This window comes from Myxine glutinosa, chromosome 14, assembly GCF_964187855.1.
Source record: "Myxine glutinosa chromosome 14, kmMyxGlut1.1, whole genome shotgun sequence".
NCBI lineage: Eukaryota > Metazoa > Chordata > Myxini > Myxiniformes > Myxinidae > Myxine > Myxine glutinosa.
Genome location: NC_136274.1, coordinates 40,423,157 through 40,444,584, shown reverse-complemented (window position 1 = coordinate 40,444,584; position 21,428 = coordinate 40,423,157). Strand labels below are relative to the sequence as shown.

General features: G+C 49.6%; 1 protein-coding gene across 4 annotated transcripts in view; it reads left to right on the top strand.

The window, feature by feature from the left end:
- The window catches only part of LOC137439654 (acetyl-CoA carboxylase), a 280,655-nt gene that overhangs the window by 223,916 nt on the left and 35,311 nt on the right, over positions 1-21,428 (top strand). For all 4 annotated transcript variants that reach the window (XM_078768288.1, XM_068135620.2, XM_078768287.1 and 1 more), the window contains one exon: positions 16,121-16,217. In XM_078768288.1, the coding sequence (XP_078624414.1) occupies positions 16,121-16,217 (97 nt within the window). The remainder of the gene's footprint in view (positions 1-16,120; positions 16,218-21,428) is intronic.

Genomic DNA, 21,428 nt, shown 5'->3' with positions numbered 1-21,428 from the left:
GTCTCAATATCTGCCATGATCTTTCCTGGAAAAGCACATTTCCAAGCTGGCTTCCAAAGCCAGTCGCCGAATGGGCATCCTCCGTCGTGCGAAGTCCTTTCTGGGCACTTCTGAGCTCCTCACCATATACAAAGCTTTCATCTGCAGCTCAATGGAATACTACTCTCGTCTCTGGGCCTGTGCTCCTTCCTCACACCTAGCTCACACCCCCCCCCCCTTCCCACGCCTCCTCCCCCCAAGCCCTCTCTCTCCCACACATCTCCCTGCTCTTAAATGTTGTGTGCTCTCAAGTGTTTGTGTGCTTCCCATTCTCTTGTCTTCCGCTCCCTCTTTTTATATATTTTGTTTGTCTGGTTGATTTGTTTGTGAAGTAAATGTCAGCTCTTTCACGAGCCTCGATTCAGTATACAAAAAAAAAAAAAAAAAATTTGGAATCTCCCGTGATGAAGCTGATTCTGAGGGCATTTCTCTCTCTCACTGCAGGCAGGTAGGTGGTCTTTCTGTCTTTTACCCACTCCTCTCCGGCCTTGCTCCCCCTGCTCTGTCTGTGCTCTGTCTCCCAAATATTCCTGCAGGACACACAAGATCTGCCAGCAACCCCTTTCTGGTGAAACTGCCAAAATCAAGACTCTGTGCTCACCTTCACTTCTTCATTCCTCTTTTCTCCCGCCTCTGGAACAAACTACCATACTCTCTTCAATCCCTCTCCTCTCTCCAGGTCTTTAAAACAGCTGTTCACCACCATGTCATATCCTCCCCCATCCAAAACCTTGATCTTTTCTACCCCTGTTAAAACACCCCCAAATCCGCCTCTTAGAATTCCCAACTTCTTTCCTGGGGTTCCTAGAAGTGTATATTTGCTTTTTACCGTGTACCCCTCCCTCCTCCCCCAGCCCTCCCCCTTCCACAGATATACCGGCGTCCCTGTTCCCTTCTGTTGTTGTGCTTGTGTGCTTCCCTCTCTCTCCCCCTCTTGTCTCCCGCTCCCTTCATTGCATGTATTGTGTGTCTGTGCATGTTCTTCATGTTCAATGTGTTAGCTCTTACACGAGCCTCGATTCTGTATCCAAAAAAACCCTGTTTCCCAGCTGAGCTTTCATAATATAACTCTCACTCCCGAGCAGTACTCCGGAGGTACAACAAGCATGGATTGGAAATCGTAGCTGGTAGAATGGATCGAGGTTGGTGAGGTTGGAAATCTTAGCTGCACCCATTGCGACATTTGCTCACTGAATATTTACACTGAAATCCCGTTTATACCAATACACACTCCAAAGGAAATTGCTCTTTTCAGGTGAGACATCTACAAACCCCCATCATTAACGGGTGCCTTTTCTGGTAGTATATGCGTGTGTATACATATATATTGTTGCGGATATGGGATTTGCATCCATCCATATCCGCTTGTAAATATTCCCCTATTTCCTCAATACTTCCCAACTATCCCCAATCACCCATTCCCTAGTCCCATTTTCTGTAAACAACACTCTGTAGACCCGACCTCCCCCTATTTCCCCCATTAAATGTCGTGCCCAGGTTCACCGCATTTCATGTAAGACAACTATAGGACATCTTGCTAGTTATTCTTAGTCTATGTCAGTTAAGGACTCGTTTCCATTAATTCTGACGCTTCTTTGCACCAGAATGTGATTGTATGGCACCGTTAGGAAGTTTAGGACCTCCCAATACCTCCCCGCAGCTCTTCCTCACGGTTCAGCAACAACAACAACAACAACAGCAACGGCGGCGGCGTGCACAGGGAGTGCGCGTCCTCACTCCGGCTTGGTTGGTAGGGGGTGTTGGGAGGGCACGAGGCCTTCCCCACGAGCCGCCATCAAACATGTGCTCGACGGGGTTACCAAATAGGGGCTCCCTGTCAGCTCCTCGTCAAGGGCGGAGCCTGGTAACCCCCGCACCCAATGGAAGCGGCGGACCGGTCCCATCTGGGGCGGAGCCAACCAGCCGAGGGCGTGTCACTCCCCGTTGAGCATGCGCAGCCGAGGGAGTGGTGACGTCAGATGCGCGCTGAGCTTGGAGAAAGAAAGACGCCACCTCCGAGCGCTGTGAGGCCTCCCTGCATCTCTTGGACCGTGCTTGATCCTGTCCCCGAGCCAGGGTGCACCTTGTGCTATCGAACTACCTGTCCTTCCCTGCCATCAATCCCTGTGTAAGTCAGCCTTGTCCCGTTTGTGTGTGGTCTGTCTGGGGTAAGATAAGATTGTATCTAAGTGCCTATCTCTTCTGTGCCTTTACCTCACTACCTTGTAATCTACCCCTTTTCTCCCCCACTGTAATTATATCCTCCTCCGGAGGTCTTGAGAACTGTACCCCTTGCGTCGTTTCATCTATCCCAGTCGTTGTGTCCTTTCCATCATTGATTTAGCATAGCGCGATTTGGTCAACGTTTGGGTGGAATCGGGGTCTAGTCGGGGAATAACTGTTAGGTCGCGGTAATACACCACCGCTCGGTCGAAATAACATCTAACCGCGATACGTAACAATTGGTGTCGAGGAGTGAGATTCGAGGCCCGAACCAAATTTTTAAAAAAACATCTCGGAAAAAATTTGGTCAAAATTATAAAGACACCGAAATTTGATTTTGTTTTACAAAAAAATAAAAAACCCGAATTTTGAAAGTCGCGCTATGGCAGATCAAGACGGCTGGGTTCCGGTAGAGGAGAGTGAGGCAGGGTCGATCCAGGACCAAATTGAGGGACAAGAGGAGAGCGAAGCAGTGAGGGCGGCAGGTTCGCAAGATGGCGCTCTCGCGCACGAGGTTGCGGGCGCGCAAAATGGCGCCTCGCACATGGCTACGGCGGCCGCACCCGCTGCACAAGTGGGAGGGATGGCCCAAATGCAGGCCCTCATGGAGCAATTTATGGTACAAATGCAGGCGTCCCTCAACCTGCAGAAGGACAAGATGAGGGCTAATAGTCAGCAATTGGGGAACCAGATGGATGCTCAGAGTGAGCAATTAAGAGACGGGTTAAACAATATGGGAAATAAATTTGAGGGATTAGACAATGGGATAGAAGGGATGAAACATGGGTTAACGGGGGTGGAAAATAGAATGGCTGCCCAGGAGAATCAGATAGAGGGAGTGAAAAATGGGTTAGAGGGGTTAGAAAACAGTATGGAAGGCAAATTGAGGGACATGAGGGACCAAGCGGAAAGGGAAGTTAAAAAAATGGGGCAGCAGATAGAGGGGGTCAGAATGGGGGTAGAAACTAAATTGGATGCTCACAGGGAGGAAATGGAGCAGATGAGGGTTGCATCTGGGCAGGAGATGCAAGTGATGGGAGAGGAGATCAGAAGAGGTGTGAGTGAGGAGGTCGGAGGAGTGCGCGAGGAGGTGAGGCACTGTAAGGAGCGCATGGAGAAGGAGGTGAGAAAGGGGACTGTAAAATTGCAAGGTGGTATAGAGGAGTTGACGCTGGGAGTAGAACAACTGACAGTGGGACAAAAGGAGTTGGGGGACCAGGTAAAGAAGAACACAGCGGTAATAGAGGGTTTAAAATCGACACAGAAGGAGATGAAAAAGGACGTAGGGGTAATTAAAAAAGAGTGTCAGACGGTACATGAGGACCTGACGAGGAAAATGAACAAGGTGGTAGAGGTGATGGAGGTTAAAGAGCGGGAGGTGCGGGAGCACATAGAAAAAAATAAGGTGGAGTTAGAGGAAGAACTTAACGGGGCGCACGAGGAGATGAAGGAGGTGAAGCAGAAATTAGAAGAAGTGGAAGAAGGGGTGAGCGAAATTAAGAAGCGACGGAGAGAGGATAAAAAAGAGATAAAGGAGGAAGTAAAAGAATTGGTCCAAAGTCTGTGTTCGGATCGTGATGATGTGCTCATTAACCGGATGAGGGATTCGCAGGTGATGGAGGAGAAGCGAAGAGAAAGAGGACCCGGTGTAAGTGGTGACCAATATGGTCGTGCGTATGATGCGCCAGGTGATTTAATAAGCTTGGGGGTCGAGATAGACCCGGATGTTCGTGAGAGGCCAAGAGTGAGGTGTATGGCTGGTCCGGAGGGTATGGAACGAGGGTGCGAGCGAGAGGGTCCGGTGATGGGAGAGGTGCGAGGTGTGAGTGAGCAAGGTTGTGGTGGGATGGAATGGGTAGCGGGTTGCGGAAGTGTGACCCATGCATCGACACCAACAGGGGTAGTTTTTAGAGGGACAGGGGAGGCACGGGAGCCCCTTGGGGGTAATGTACTGTGGGGGCCCGGCCGGTTCGGCCCCGCGCTGACCCCGCAAGGGGCGACGCACGGGGTCCGGCAGGCGGGCAACGACTCGCATACGAGGTGGTCCCACAAGGTCCCACTCGCGCCGTATGACGGCAAGAGTGATCTACGCGCGTACCTGGCGCAGTTTGACTGTGTGTGCAAGGGCAACGGTTGGGGTGAGGACGAAGGTGGAGTACACCTGGTGGCCGCATTGCGCGGCGCGGCGGCGGAGGTGCTGACGGCATTACCACCGGGTGCTCTCACCCTGCCAGCCCTCCACGACGCCCTAATTAATCGATTCGGCATTGAACAGCAGAGCGAGCTTGTTAAAGCTCAGCTCGCGCTGCGAAAACGCAAGCCCCAGGAAGCCATCGGGGAACTTGCCCACGACATTCGCCGCGCAGTGGGGATCGCACATGCTAACATGGCAGCGGATTCCCGGGAAAGCCTGGCGCTGGACCATTTTATCCAGGCCCTCCCGGATATTGAGCTCCGGCAACAGCTCGCCATGTGGCGCCCGCAGACTCTGAGCCAGGCGGCTGACGCTGCAGCCCCTTGGGAAGCAGCGAGGCCCCTGGCCCGGGGGAGCGAGCGTCACGCAATGGCGGTCCGCCAGGTGGGACCCCCGATGGAGGGCGGACCCCTTAGGGGGCCTGCCCCCGACGTGAGTCCTGACCTGGCGGGCATGGTCCGGAGGCTGGTGGACCAGCGCCTGGCGGGACCTGGACCATGGCAGGCGGCTCCGGAGGTGGCCCGCGGTGGACCACGAGCGGGTAATCCAATTCGGACCTTCGGGGGGGGGAAATTTGGAATTCCGGAGACAAGCACCTTATCAGGTGAGGTGCTATACTTGCAACCGTCTGGGTCACCTGGCGCGGCACTGTCGAGCCACGCGCCGGGATGATCCCCGGCGGTTGAGGTCCTTAACTCCGCCCAGGGGGGAGCGGGTTAGCCGACCCCAGACACCCCCCCGCCAGACCCCGGGAAACTAGAAGGCCTTACACCGGCGAGCAGGCGCCCCCGTGGATTGCCTCGGCTTTAGATGCCGAGGCGGGACCCAGTACCTCTGAATAAGGGGGGCTTATTAGTGCCAGAGGACTGGGGGATTGATGAGCGATGGGCCCGGTGGGTAAGGGTGGCATCCCTGCCACCCTTCCCATGAAAGGGGGCAGATGCGCTATAGATTATGGGGTTGATGGCAGTGAAAACTAGCCCGGGTGGGTTAGGATATTGTGTGTAGGGCCCTAGAAGATGACATTAGGTAACGTTAAGATTAGTTAGTGACAATGATACCTGTAGTGGGGACGCAGGTAGATTAGAGTGGATGATAATGACGAGCGAGCGCAATAGTTTAAAGGGACGACTGGGAAGCGCAAGTTTCAGAGGGGAGTAGTTAGATGAGATGATGCTGTGTGAGAACTGGACAGGTGTGTGGAGCAGTGTATGAGTCGTGAGTGTTGTGGATCAGCGCAAATGCGCTTGGGGGAGAGAAGGGTGCAGGCGGCACCAAGTATGAGAGCACAGGTGTGCAAGTACAGGTGTGTGGAATACATGGAGTATTGGAATGAGTGGTGTGGAGAGAGTTGGAGTAAGTGGTACGGAGTGGTGTGCATGGTGCGAAGGTGTGGATGGGGGAAGAGTGGACCCCTTTTCACGAGTACCCAGGGAGGGTAGTTTAAAGAATAGTTAGAAGGTATAGGTAAATTGTGGTTGGATATTGGCATTTGTGGTGCGGTTGCAGAATGGTATTGTGGATGGGTGCATTGGTGTGGTGAAATTGGCTGGTCGTGTGGCCTGTTAGTATGAGTGTGAATGGTTGGGCACTCCGCCACTGTTAGATGTCGGCCAGGTGAGGCCGCAGGTGGGCTCTGGGAGCCGTTAGTGTCAGTGGGTGCCTGAGGATCCTGGGTGTGGATCAGGCAGCCCGTGCCAGAGAGGGCACTGAGGGGGTGAGAGTGCGAGAGGGCCTTCCCCAGTTAGTTAGGTTAGGGTGAGGAGCAGGTGAGCTCGGTAGGCAACAACAGTGGTGGAGGTGTGCAGGTGGGCGGACCAGCTGGGAGCGTCACACGACCCAGCCACCGAAATTGTGCGGGGGCACCGAGTGATGAATCGGGGGAGTGAGACCCCAACTTGAGAAGCACCACAGTTTGGTCAATGGGAATTGGTTTTTAGAACCCATAGTGTAAGTTGGCCAATGGATTGGCAGGGAAAGACCCCGGGTAATGTAAAGTTGTTAAAGTCATTTAGGAAATAGTTAGGATTGATGAACCTGTCGCACCATACGCAGCCACTTACCTGAGATGATGATGACTCCACACCTGTGTTTTCTTTGTTCTGTGTTGCAGGAAAGGAGAATTGCTGTGTGGATTTGTGAGACGCATCACGACGTGGATGAGACATTGGGGTGATTCCATCTCTCCCTCCTTAGGAGGGACTGATGATGAATTGGTGATGGCAAATTTTGATGTTGAGTTGGAGATGGCAAATTTTGATGAGAGTTGGAAATGGCAAATTTGATTGGTTAGGAGGGAGAGAAGACGAATTTGGTTTATGGGAGGAACGGGGAAGACAGTAGGGACGTTTGTTGATGTGTAAAGTAGATGTTTATGGGTAGTGTTGTGTTTTGTGGATACAGTAAGGGGTAAGGGAGGGGCAATGTAGGTTACCTGGTGGGGGGGGGGGGGCGTACGGTAGGAACGTACCTGTCTCACCTGGTTCCCATGTGCCCCCAGTGTGCATTACCTTGAATTGCGTGCACTTTTGCGCCCTTACCACCTTACTCACTTGTCTTCTTTTGTCTCCCACCTCCGAGAATCTGGCTTTGGGGCAGAGAGAGAGGAGAGAGAGGTGCTGGCTCCGCAGTTGTGGGCCTGTACTTCCGCTGCTTGCTGCCTGGATCGATACACCATATGGACCGCAATTTTTGTGGCCGCCCACAATGGACCGCAGTTCTTTTGCGGTCAAGCACCACCCGTGGATGGACCTCTGGGTCAACGTGGCACCTATGCCATACAGGTGAACCACTTTTAGTTGGCCCCCCTGACGGCCACAATTTAGAAATGGACGCGGTTGGCGCCTTTCTTTATTTCTAAAGAAGCCAGAAGGCCAAGTGCACTCCATGAAGGCAAGACCAGCGGCAGAACATCGGCCGGCTGCGACACCACCGGTGACCATGGACACTTGATTGTGCATTTATTATTGAACACTTTAATGGTGCACCGGATTGTGCTGACTGTGCATAATGGGGTGGTGCTTTTGGTGCTTGGACGGGGTGCTCTGCACATTATTAAATGCCGTAGGGCCACAGGGCACTCGTGGGTTGGTGTATCGATGCTGGCATGCGTGCTCTCTCTCTCTCTATGCATAACATCTGCATGTGTTCCTCAAAGAACAGGTCCTGGATCGTAGTGTAAATATCAGTCTTGTATAAATGATGCTCCCTACCGGCTGTATGTTTAGTTTGAGGATGCTTTCCGCGATTTGGTTATCCTGTGGGTGTGTTTCTGTTAGGAGAAGGGTGCAACGTCGCAGGGGGACATATTTACTCATTTGTGAACATCTGTAAAACTGTCGCACTCAGGGTTGAGTTAATAGTAGAGGGAACTACATCTGAGTGCCACACTAACGTAGGTAAAAATTTATCGGGTCGGGACGCCCCGAGGTAGAGAAGGGTGCAATGTTGCGGATATGGGATTTGCATCCATCCATATCCGCTTGTAAATATTCCCCTATTTCCTCAATACTTCCCAACTATCCCCAATCCCCCATTCCCTAGTCCCATTTTCTGTAAACAACACTCTGTAGACCCGACCTCCCCCTATTTCCCCCATTAAATGTCGTGCCCAGGTTCACCGCATCTCATGTAAGACAACTATAGGACATCTTGCTAGTTATTCTTAGTCTATGTCAGTTAAGGACTCGTTTCCATTAATTCTGACCCTTCGTTGCACCAGAATGTGATTGTATGGCACCGTTAGGAAGTTTAGGACCTCCCAATACCTCCCCGCAGCTCTTCCTCACGGTTCAGCAACAACAACAACAGCAACGGCGGCGGCGTGCACAGGGAGTGCGCGTCCTCACTCCGGCTTGGTTGGTAGGGGGTGTTGGGAGGGCACGAGGCCTTCCCCACGAGCCGCCATCAAACATGTGCTCGACGGGGTTACCAAATAGGGGCTCCCTGTCAGCTCCTCGTCAAGGGCGGAGCCTGGTAACCCCCGCACCCAATGGAAGCGGCGGACCGGTCCCATCTGGGGCGGAGCCAACCAGCCGAGGGCGTGTCACTCCCCCGTTGAGCATGCGCAGCCGAGGGAGTGGTGACGTCAGATGCGCGCTGAGCTTGGAGAAAGAAAGACGCCACCTCCGAGCGCTGTGAGGCCTCCCTGCATCTCTTGGACCGTGCTTGATCCTGTCCCCGAGCCAAGGTGCACCTTGTGCTATCGAACTACCTGTCCTTCCCTGCCATCAATCCCTGTGTAAGTCAGCCTTGTCCCGTTTGTGTGTGGTCTGTCTGGGGTAAGATAAGATTGTATCTAAGTGCCTATCTCTTCTGTGCCTTTACCTCACTACCTTGTAATCTACCCCTTTTCTCCCCCACTGTAATTATATCCTCCTCCGGAGGTCTTGAGAACTGTACCCCTTGCGTGGTTTCATCTATCCCAGTCATTGTGTCCTTTCCATCATTGATTTAGCATAGCGCGATTTGGTCAACGTTTGGGTGGAATCGGGGTCTAGTCGGGGAATAACTGTTAGGTCGCGGTAATACACCACCGCTCGGTCGAAATAATATCTAACCGCGATCCGTAACAATATATTGTTACGGACACGACTTAGATGTTGCTTGACCGAGCAGAATGGCCGCCGTGTTCGCACAGTTTACCCGATTACACTCGAACGTTGGCCGAATCGCGCTACGCTAAATCAATGAAGGAAAGGACACAACGGCTGGGATTAATGCAACGACACAAGGGGTACAGTTCTCAAGACCTCCGTAGGAGGATATAATATTGGTGATGCAGAAACGGGTAGATTACACGGTAAGAGGTAAAGCACAGAAAAGATGGGCACTTAGACACAGTCTTATCTTATCCCCGACAGACCACAGACAAACGGGACAAGACTGACTTACACAGGGATTGATGGCAAGGAAGGGCAGGCAGTCGATAGCACAAGGTGCACCTTGGCTCAGGGGCAGAATCAAACGCGGTCCGGTCCAGAGATGCGGGGAGGTATTCAGCGCTTGGAGGTGGCGTCTTCTCTCTCCAAGCTGGGGGCGCATCTGACGTCACCTCCCTCTTCCTGCGCATGTCCAGCGGGGAGTGACACGCCCTCGGCTCGTTAGCTCCGCCCCAGATGGAATCGGTCCGCCACTTCTATTGGGTGCGGGGGGTTACCGGGCTCCGCCCTTGACGAGGAGCTGACAGCGAGCCCCTGCGTGGTAACCCCGTCGGAGCACATGTTCAATGGCGGCTAACCAAGCCGGAGTGAGGACGCACACTCCCCGCGCAGCCGCCGCTGTTGTTGTTGTTGTTGTTGTTGTTGTTGTACCATGAGGAAGAGCTGCGGGGAGGTATTGGGAGGTCCTAAACTTTCTAACGGTGCCATACAATCACATTCTGGTGCAACGAGGAGTCAGAATTAATGGAAACGAGTCCTTAACTGACATAGACTAAGAATAACTAGCAAGATGTCCTATAGTTGTCTACGTGAGATGCGGTGAACCTGGGTGCGACATTTAATGGGGGAAATAGGGGAAGGTCGGTTCTACAGAGTGTTGTTTACAGAAAATGGGACTAGGGAATGGGGGATTGGGGATAGTTGGGAAGTATTGGGGAAATAGGGGAATATTTACAAGCGGATATGGATGGAGGCCAAATCCCATATCCGCAACATTGCACCCTTCTCTACCTCGGGGCGTCCCGACCCAATAAATTTTTACCTACGTTAGTGTGGCACTCAGATGTAGTTTCCACTACTATTAACTCAACCCTGAGTGCGACAGTTTTACAGATGTTCACAAATGAGTAAATATGTCCCCCTGCGACGTTGCACCCTTCTCCTCACAGAAACACACCCACAGGATAACCGAATCGCGGAAAGAATCCTCAAACTAAACATACAGCCGGTAGGGAGCATTATTTACACAAGACTACACTGATATTTACACTACGATCCAGGACCTGTTTTTGGAGGAACACATGCAGATGTTATGCATAGAGAGAGCACGCATGCCAGCATCGATACACCAACCCACGAGTGCCCTGTGGCCTTACGGCCTTTAATAATGTGCAGAGCACCCCATCCAAGCACCAAAAGCACCACCCCTACATACAGTCAGCACCATCCGGTGCACCAATAAAGTGTTCATAGTCACCGGTGGTGTCGCAGCCGGCCGATGTTCTGCCGCTGGTCTTGCCTTCTTGAAGCACTTGGCCTTCTGGCTTCTTTCAAAAATAAAGAAAGGCGCCAACCGCGTCCATTTCTGAATGGTGGCCGTCAGGGGGGCCAACTATAGTGGTTCACCTCTATGGCATAGGTGCCACGTTGACCCAGAGGTCCATCCACGGGTGGTGCTTGCCCGCAAAAGAACTGCGGTCCATGGTGGGCGGCCACAAAAATTGCGGTCCATATGGTGTATCGATCCAGGCAGCAAGCAGCGAAAGTACAGGCCCACAACTGCAGAGCCAGCACCTCTCTCTCCTCTCTCTCTGCCCCAAAGCCAGATCCTCGGAGGTGGGAGACAAAAGAAGAAGAAAAGTGAGTAAGGTGGTAAGGGCGCAAAAGTGCATGCAATACAAGGTGATGCACACTGGGGGCACATGGGAACCAGGTGAGACAGGTACGTTCATACCGTACGCCCCCCCCCCCCACCAGGTAACCTACATTGCCCCTCCCTTACCCCTTACTGTATCCACAAAACACAACACTACCCATAAACATCTACTTTACAAATCAACAAACGTCCCTACTGTCTTCCCCGTTCCTCCCATAAACCAAATTCGTCTTCTCTCCCTCCTAACCAATCAAATTTGCCATTTCCAACTCTCATCACAATTTGCCATCTCCAACTCAACAGCAAAATTTGCCATCACCAATTCATCATCAGTCCCTCCTAAGGAGGGAGAGATGGAATCACCCCAATGTCTCATCCACGTCGTGATGCGTCTCACCAATCCACACAGCAATTCTCATTTCCTGCAACACAGAACAAAGAAAACACAGGTGTGGAGTCATCATCATCACCTCAGGTAAGTGGCTGCGTATGGTGCGACAGGTTCATCAATCCTAACTATTTCCTAAATGACTTTAACAACTTTACATTACCCGGGGTCTTTCCCTGCCAATCCATTGGCCAACTTACACTATGGGTTCTAAAAACCAATTCCCATTGACCAAACTGTGGTGCCTCTCAATTTGGGGTCTCACTCCCCCGATTCATCTCCCGGTGCCTTCGCACAATTTCTGGGCTGTGACGTGTAGCTCTCCCAGCAGGTCTACCCACCTGCACACCTCCACCACTGTAGTTGCCACCCGAGCTTACCTGCTCCTCACCCTAACCTAACTAACTGGGGAAGGCCCTCTCGCCCTCTCACCCCCTCAGTGCCCTCTCTGGCACGGGCTGCCCGATCCACACCCGGGATCCTCAGGCACCCACTGACACTAACGGCTCCCAGAGCCCACCTGCGGCCTCACCTGGCCGACATCCTCACAGTGGTGGAGTGCCCAAACCAACTACACACACTAACAGGCTACACGCCCAGCCATTTCCACAACACTAATGCACCCATCCACAATACCATTCTGCAACCGCACCACAAATGCCAATATCCAACCACAATTTACCTATACCCTCTACCTAACACTTACACTACCCGCCCCGGGTATCCGTGATGGGGGGTCCACTCTTCCCCCATTCACACCTTCGCACCATCCACTCCACTCCACAATTTCCACCATACTCACTCCACGACCATCCATTCCAATACTCCATGTATTCCACACACCTGTACTTGCACACCGGTGCTCTCACACCTGGTGCCACCTGCACCCTTCTCTCCCCCAAGTGCATTCGCGCTGATCCACAACACTCACTACTCATACACTGCTCCACACACCTGTCCAGTTCTCACACAGCATCATCTCATCTAACTACTCCCCTCTGAAACTTGCGCTTCCCAGTCGTCCCTTTAAACTATTGCGCTCCCTCGTCATTATCATCCACACTAAACTACCTGCATCCCCACTACAGGTATCAGTCACTATCTAACCTTAACGTTACCTAATGTCATCTTCGCTAGATCCCTAACAATATAACCTAACCCACCCGGGCTAGTTTTCACTGCCATCACCCCATAATCTATAGCTCCCTTGCCCCCCTTATGGGAAGGGTGGCAGGGATGCCACCCTTACCCACCGTCATACGGCGCGAGTGGGACCTTGTGGGACCACCTCGTATGCGAGTCGTTGCCCGCCTGCCGGACCCCGTGCGTCGCCCCTTGCGGGGTCAGCGCGGGGCCGAACCGGCCGGGCCCCCACGGTACATTACCCCCAAGGGGCTCTCGTGCGTCCCCTGTCCCTCTAACAACTACCCCTGTTGGTGTCGATGCATGGGTCACACTTCCGCAACCCGCTACCCATTCCATACCACCACAACCTTGCTCACCCACACCTCGCACCTCTCGTTCCATACCCTCCGGACCAGCCATACACCTCACTCTTGGCCTCTCACGAACATCCGGGTCTATCTCGACCCCCAAGCTTATTAAATCACCTGGCGCATCATACGCACGACCATATTGGTCACCACTTACACCGGGTCCTCTTTCTCTTCGCTTCTCCTCCATCACCTGCGAATCCCTCATCCGGTTAATGAGCACATCATCACGATCCGAACACAGACTTTGGACCAATTCTTTTACTTCCTCCTTTATCTCTTTCTTATCCTCTCTCCGTCGCTTCTTAATTTCGCTCACCCCTTCTTCCACTTCTTCTAATTTCTGCTTCACCTCCTTCATCTCCTCGTGCGCCCCTTTAAGTTCTTCCTCTAACTCCACTTTATTTTTTCCTATGTGCTCCCGCACCTCCCGCTCTTTAACCTCCATCACCTCTACCACCTTGTCCATTTTCCTCGTCAGGTCCTCATGTACCGTCTGACACTCTTTTTTAATTACCCCTACGTCCTTTTTCATCTCCTTCTGTGTCGATTTTAAACCCTCTATTACCGCTGTGTTCTTCTTTACCTGGTCCCCCAACTCCTTTTGTCCCACTGTCAGTTGTTCTACTCCCAGCGTCAACTCCTCTATACCACCTTGCAATTTTACAGTCCCCTTTCTCACCTCCTTCTCCATGCGCTCCTTACAGTGCCTCACCTCCTCGCGCACTCCTCCGACCTCCTCACTCACACCTCTTCTGATCTCTTCTCCCATCACTTGCATCTTCTGCCCAGATGCCACCCTCATCTGCTCCATTTCCTCCCTGTGAGCATCCAATTTAGTTTCTACCCCCATTCTGACCCCCTCTATCTGCTGCCCCATTTGTTTAACTTCCCTTTCCGCTTGGTCCCTCATGTCCCTCAATTTGCCTTCCATACTGTTTTCTAACCCCTCTAACCCCTTTTGCATCCCTTCCATTTGATTCTCTTGAGCGGTCATTCTGTTTTCTACCCCCATTAACCCCTCCTGTATTTCCCCTAATCTATTGTCTAATCCCTCTATTCTACTCCCTAACCCTCCGATCTGGGCCCCCATGTCCTCCCTCAATTTCTCGCTATTGGACCCCATCCTTTGTTCTAACCGTTGGCTATTGGCCCCCATACTGTTTTTCAAACCTCCAATTTGGTCTCCCATTTGTCCCATAAGGGCCCCCATCATTCTGTTTTCCATTTCTTCATTATTCTTGCCCATAAGGGCCTTCATTTGCATAAAAAAAAGGTTCAAATCCACCGGTGGCGCTACTACGGTCGCGGGCGCGGTCGCCGTGGCCATGTGCGAGGCGCCATTTTGCGCGCCCGTAACCTCGTGCGCGACGACGCTATTTTGCGAACCTGCCACCCTCACTGCTTCGCTCTCCTCTTGTCCCTCAATTTGGTCCTGGATCGACCCTGCCTCACTCTCCTCTACCGGAACCCAGCCGTCTTGATCTGCCATAGCGCGACTTTCAAAATTGGGGTTTTTATTTTTGTAAAACACAATCAAATTTCGCCGTTGGCCGAACACTTTTTTTCGTTGGCCGAACGTTGGCCGAACACCGAACACTTTTACACTCGAACATTGGCCGAATCGCGCTACGCTAAATCAATGAAGGAAAGGACACAACGGCTGGGATAAATGCAACGACACAAGGGGTACAGTTCTCAAGACCTCCGGAGGAGGATATAATATTGGTGATGCAGAAACGGGTAGATTACACGGTAAGAGGTAAAGCACAGAAAAGATGGGCACTTAGACACAGTCTTATCTTATCCCCGACAGACCACAGACAAACGGGACAAGACTGACTTACACAGGGATTGATGGCAAGGAAGGGCAGGCAGTCGATAGCACAAGGTGCACCTTGGCTCAGGGGCAGAATCAAACGCGGTCCGGTCCAGAGATGCGGGGAGGTATTCAGCGCTTGGAGGTGGCGTCTTCTCTCTCCAAGCTGGGGGCGCATCTGACGTCACCTCCCTCTTCCTGCGCATGTCCAGCGGGGAGTGACACGCCCTCGGCTCGTTAGCTCCGCCCCAGATGGAATCGGTCCGCCACTTCTATTGGGTGCAGGGGGTTACCGGGCTCCGCCCTTGACGAGGAGCTGACAGCGAGCCCCTGCGTGGTAACCCCGTCGGAGCACATGTTCAATGGCGGCTAACCAAGCCGGAGTGAGGACGCACACTCCCCGCGCCGCCGCCGCTGTTGTTGTTGTTGTTGTTGTTGTTGTTGTTGTACCATGAGGAAGAGCTGCGGGGAGGTATTGGGAGGTCCTAAACTTTCTAACGGTGCCATACAATCACATTCTGGTGCAACGAGGAGTCAGAATTAATGGAAACGAGTCCTTAACTGACATAGACTAAGAATAACTAGCAAGATGTCCTATAGTTGTCTACGTGAGATGCGGTGAACCTGGGTGCGACATTTAATGGGGGAAATAGGGGAAGGTCGGTTCTACAGAGTGTTGTTTACAGAAAATGGGACTAGGGAATGGGGGATTGGGGATAGTTGGGAAGTATTGGGGAAATAGGGGAATATTTACAAACGGATATGGATGGAGGCCAAATCCCATATCCGCAACATTATATATATATTCCTGTCCAGGGAGAGAAAAGGATGTTAATTATTTTTTTTTCCCAGCAACAGCGGCCTTGCATTTTATCAAATATATGAAATGATGCTTTGTCCTTTAATAACAGTATATAGTTAACGTTAAAGCAGCACCTGGTGCATCCCTTTAAAAAAACAAACATTTTATTGCAACACCCCAAATTACTTCATGAAAACATTATACTGTATATCTTCTGTTGTTGTTGTCGTCGTTGTTGTTGTTGTTTGATTGTTAAATTCCTGCTTCCTGAAATTTATCGAAATGTTTTTTAAAGTTTTAATTTCTAATTTTCAACTTTAAAGGATGAGAGATATTGCAATTGTTGGATCGTCAAACAATATTCATGAGAGTAGTAAACAGTTTTGGATGACTTTCAAACTTGTGTCAGAGAAAACCAGGCCCTATTTGCAGGGATGTTTCAAACTGTTTTACTTTTCAGTAAAGGGATTTCTGATTGGAGCTCCTATGCTGCCGCTGTGCTTGGACGTGTTGTTTCATTTTTGCTCCCAACACAGTTCCCTTGTTGATATATTCATGGCTGTTTGCTGTTAGACTTAAACTGGGTTAGTTTTGAGTTACCGATTGAATTCTGAAATCTCTGTAGACTTGGTGGCCTTCCTGTGGGTGTGGTGGCAGTGGAGACACGGAGTGTTGAGCTCATGGTTCCAGCTGATCCAGCAAACCCAGAATCCGAAGCGCAGGTATATTGGTTCATAGCCTGACTGTCCACACAATATAATTGGTGTTTGCAGGGACTATGGTTTTCCCCGCCGTCCGTGTGTCCTTCCGTCCGTCCATGCGTGCGTGTGTGCGGGCGTGCGTGTTTGCGTGCGTGCATGCGTAAGCGAAGGACCGCATTCGAATTTGGTGTGTGGGTGCAACCCACGTCAAAATCCAAGATGGCCGCCTCCATGTATGTCTGATGCCATGTAGGTCTGAACCTTGTGAGATGAATATCTTGAAAAATAAGCGAAGTACCAACTTCTAATCTGGTGTGTGGGTGTATCTCGGCATAAGGAAGAACACTATTGAAAATTGTGTCGCCACGTCAAAATCCAAGATGGCCGCCGCCATGTATGTCTGAACCTTGTGAGATGAATATCTTGAAAAATAAGCGAAGTACCAACTTCTAATCTGGTGTGTGGGTGTATCTAGGCATAAGGAAGAACGCTATTGAAAATTGGGTCGCCACGTCAAAATACAAGATGGCCGCCTCCATATATGTCTGAACCTTGTGAGCGAAATATCATATCATAGCATGTTTTCTGCGTCTTCCACTTTGTCAACTCACATCACTTCACCGACGGGGGACCTAGGCGTAACGCTTGTTTGTCTTCTGTTTACTTGTCCAATAAATGTGTGTAGGTTTCTTGTCTGCTGTCGGGGTATTAAATAATTAATACCAGCTTTTCTTTTTGTTGGAAACAAAGTCAAGGCTTGTAGAAGAGAGAACAACACAAAATAGACCAGAAATGGGGGAAACACACCAACAGCAGAGTAGAGGAATATTATAGACAGTCACTCAGAGCAAGAATGAATGAAATTACAGGGAGAGGGAGGAGGACATAAGAGGTGAACAAATTGAATACAAGCTCAAACACAGCAAGAAGGGGGCCAAAATGTAGAGAGAGGCAACTGGAAAACCTGACCCTGCTCGCTATTCTAATTGAATGCAAGCCAATTTTTCCAGAAACAGAGCTGGCAGGCAACCATCACTTCAAGGATAGCTCCATAAGATCTCGCACTTTATTAATCCCATTAGTCATAAAATATTCCATAAAAGCTCGGCTGGTAGATATTTCAGCGAATAATGATTTTTGGAACAATGGCTCATGCACAAACTTCCTGGGATCATAAGAGATCTCCAACCGCTGCATTCCTAGAGCTTGCCAGGCATTCAGGAGAGACCGATGAAGCTCTATCGATCTGCTTCAAGTCCATAAGGAAAAGTTCCCGGTCATCGTCCATTCCACCTACTTGCCTGAGCAAGGTATTCGTGAGAGAACGCCAGGGCACAACCTCGCTGTATAGTAGATGTTTTATTGTCATTAGCCGAAAAGCCATTATTCGACTAGGGATGTGCACAAGGTTTTGACCACCTGAATTACGTGATCTGCACAACACATCTGGCTTAAGCCAGTGGTGGCCTCCCCAGAAAAAGTCAACTAGACCCCTCTGAATGTTGGTGATCAGAGCTTGAGGAGGCTGGAGTGCAATGATCTTATGCCATACGATTGGAAACACCAGGTTGTTTATAATCGTTACCCGTGCCTTAATTGACAAGACAGGGAGCATCCCTTTCCACTTTGATAGTTTCTGCTTAATGTTATCGAGGAAACCATCCCAGTTTTCTGCATATAGCTTGTAGTTCCCAAATGGATGCCTAAGTATTTAAACCCATCCGTTTTCCATAATATTCCTCCTGGAAGAGTTGGGGGAACAGTGTGTGAAGACTGACACAGATAGGGTATCTGGGTACAGAGAAAGAGCTACACTCTTGTCCCAATTTACTCTTGCTGATAAAGCAAGTTCAAATTTGGCAAACAACGGGATAGCTCAAAAACATCTTCCTGGTTTTTACCACAACACACAGGTCATCTGCATATGCTGACGTAACAATTTTGGAATTGTTTGACAAGGACAAACCAGATAAGGTGGTATGAAGGAGAGCAAGTAAAGGTTCGATGGACAGTTTGTACAACATGCCTGACAGTGGTCAACCCTGACGGATGCCACGCTGAAAGGGGAAAGGATGACACAGACTGTTATTTACTTTTAGCAGGCATGATACATTGTTGTATAAAAGTTTTATTCAAGAAATGAATATTTCTCCAAATCCTGCTTTAGTAAGAACTGCAAACAAAAATGAGTGATCCACACTGTCAAAAGCTTTCTCCTGATCAAGGAGTAATAACCCAAAACCATGAGATGCAGTTTGACCGATAGTAATCAAGTCTCGAACCAAGAAAATACTGTCATACATGGATCGTTCAGGTATGCAATACGTTTGGTCATTCCCAACTAAGAACGAGATGACCTTTTTAAGACGCATTGCAAGCACTTTTGACACAATCTTATAGTCAGTATTTAACAATGACACAGGCTGCCAGTTTGTAATCTGCTGCAAATCCCTTTTCTTGGGAAGAAGACATAAGACAGCTCTCCTGCAGATAAGGGGCAATTCCCCCTGATTTAGGCTCTCATGAAAAGTCTCAATTAGAGCAGGACCCAGAACATTCCAAAACACTTTGTAAAATTCAGCAGGAAGTCCGTCAATTCCGGGGGCCTTGCCGTCTTCAAGTTGTTTTACTGCTGCAGTGAGCTCCTCAAGAGAAATGTCACATTCCAGTTGAAGTTACTGCTCTTCTGAAAGAGATGGGAGAAGTTCAATCATCTCATTTGCCGTCGTTTTATCCACCGTTCTTGGAGTAAACAAGTTTGAGTAAAACTCTTGTAGTGATTGTTTAATGTCACTCTGGCAAGTCAGAACACCGTCGGAAGAGCATAGACTCTGAATCTGCCGAGAAGTGTTGGCAGCCTTCTGCATTTTGAAGAAATCTTTGTTTGGAGTCTCGAGGTGTATTATGCTCATCCGCAGGTGAATCATTGCTCCCGCCGCACGCTCTTTGACCAGTTCGGCCAGCAGGGTCTTTTTTTCTATCAGCTGCTGATATTGGTCACTTCCTCAAGATGTTCCAGCTTCTTGTTCATATTTAAGTACATCTGCTTTTAGAGCACTTATCAACCCAGACGTATTACTAGTGGCATACGAGCAATATTGTTGGCAGAAAATCCGAATTTGTGACTTGGTACAGTCCCACCACTGTCGCATATTGACATAGGAACACTTTTTCTTTTCTAATCCTTCCCATACCAGTCTGAAGGCATTTTTAAAATGTTCATCTTGTAACAATTTCACATTGAAATTCCAGTGTACACTCTTACAGCAATGATAGGGTAACATACATTCCATTGCAATCATATGGTGATCAGAAAAGCCAGATGGAGTTACACATGTTCTCTTAACCAGATTCACCATTCCTTGGTTCACGTACAATCTGTCCAGTCGACCCATGGTTAACTGTTTTTTTGCACAGCACACCCATGTATATTGACGGGTGTTTGGATTTTGTAATCGCCATACATCTCTAAGTTTGTATTTTTTCACAAGTTGTGCCAAGGACTTTGCACTGGGTGGATGTGGCTCAGGGGTGTTCCTGTCCAGTCGAGGGTTGAGTGTGCAATTATAGTCTCCCCCCATACAAATTAAACAAGTCAAATCAACAGTGCTTAAGCAATCCGCTAACTTTGGAAGAAATAGAGCCCTTCCAGCGCTGTCACTGGGGCAATACACATTAATAATGCTAACCTTTTGATTGCTGCTAATAAAATACACCACCATCAAGAAACCCTTACAAAACTCTCTATAGTGAATCTCAGATGGTTGAAGGCGAGGATGCAAGATTATTGACATCCCCGCTTTAGCTTCTTCAACCGCACTGGAGAAAACATGGCACCCTTTAAACATTCTGCGCCACTCGTCTTCACAAGATTGGTTGATGTGTGTCTCTTGTAACATGAAAATGTCAATCTTTTCTTTCTCAAATAGTTGTAACACCTCTAGACGCCGCATACAGCTGTGGCCTCCATTTATGTTGAGACGTTACCTTCATTTATTCTTTATTAATTTTCCTCCTCTTGGAGTTCTTTTCCTGCCTTAGTGGCACACTTCCTCAACCGCTGAAATTGAGGTTCTGAGATCCCAACTTGCTGGGGTTCACGAATCATGTTTCTGGAAGTTTTTAGAAAAGCATGTAGGTTTGGGAAAGAATCCTAAATTCTAACATGCCTTTTCCTGAAGGTTTCATCTAAGAGTTTTATAATTTCATCTTCTGTAACTACAGTGTCCCCATCCTCATCCTCTTGGGCAAAAAAACCCCACTAATTGACAGGGTAGAGGAGGGTTCATCAAAATCAAACGCATCATCTCTGTCATTCTCTTCCAGATGCAAACTTATTTCTGAGGCACAAATCTCACCAGGATCAGAAACATGGATATCGTTTTCATTCCTGTTTAGCTGCTCATCGTCATATGCAGCTTCCTTCTTATCATCCCTTTTATTTTGTTCCAGAAGTGTAGGCTTACAGTTGTCCTCTGAGTGGCTGTCCGACTTGTCTGTTTTGTCATTACACCCGGCCATCCCTGTGCCCACCTCTGTGACCATTACATTAATGTCATGTAAAACAGGGTTATCAATATCACCACTTGTGTCCTCCTGAGAGGCACAACGATTCTCAATGTCTATATCACACGCAGAACCCTCAAACAGTTCAGCAAGTGGTGCAAACGAATTGCTCAGATTTAAACTCGGTGCCGGTTCAGTTTGCAAATCCCAAACAGGGATTCTCTACACAAGCTCCATCTTGCAAGCTCGGCGACACATTTGACACAACAAGTACCTTACTTTGTACTGTGCTTGCATCCTTCACGACGGGACATGAACGTTTATGTCCTTTTTTACGAGACACTGTTACGAACCCTTCCATGTTGTCATCCGTACAGTCCTGTACAGTAGGAGAGGGATCAACCACTTTTGTCACACCAGCAGGTAGGGAGGAGTGGTCTACTGTTTCCTGTTCACCCATTGGGTCATGGGGAGGAGTCTACCATATCATCTACCCCATTAGGTGGGGAGGGAGGAGAATCTGCAATCACCTGGTCTCGATTTTCCAATGATCTCACCAAACCGGGACAGGAACTCTTTGCATGTCCGTAAGCTCCACACCCATAGCATGCCATGACGTCCGTGGAGGCATACATTCTATAAGTATGGCCATTAATCTTTGCATGCAAAACTACATTTCGCTTTTGCTCATTTTCAGGCAATATCATGTAAACGACTCTTTTAAAA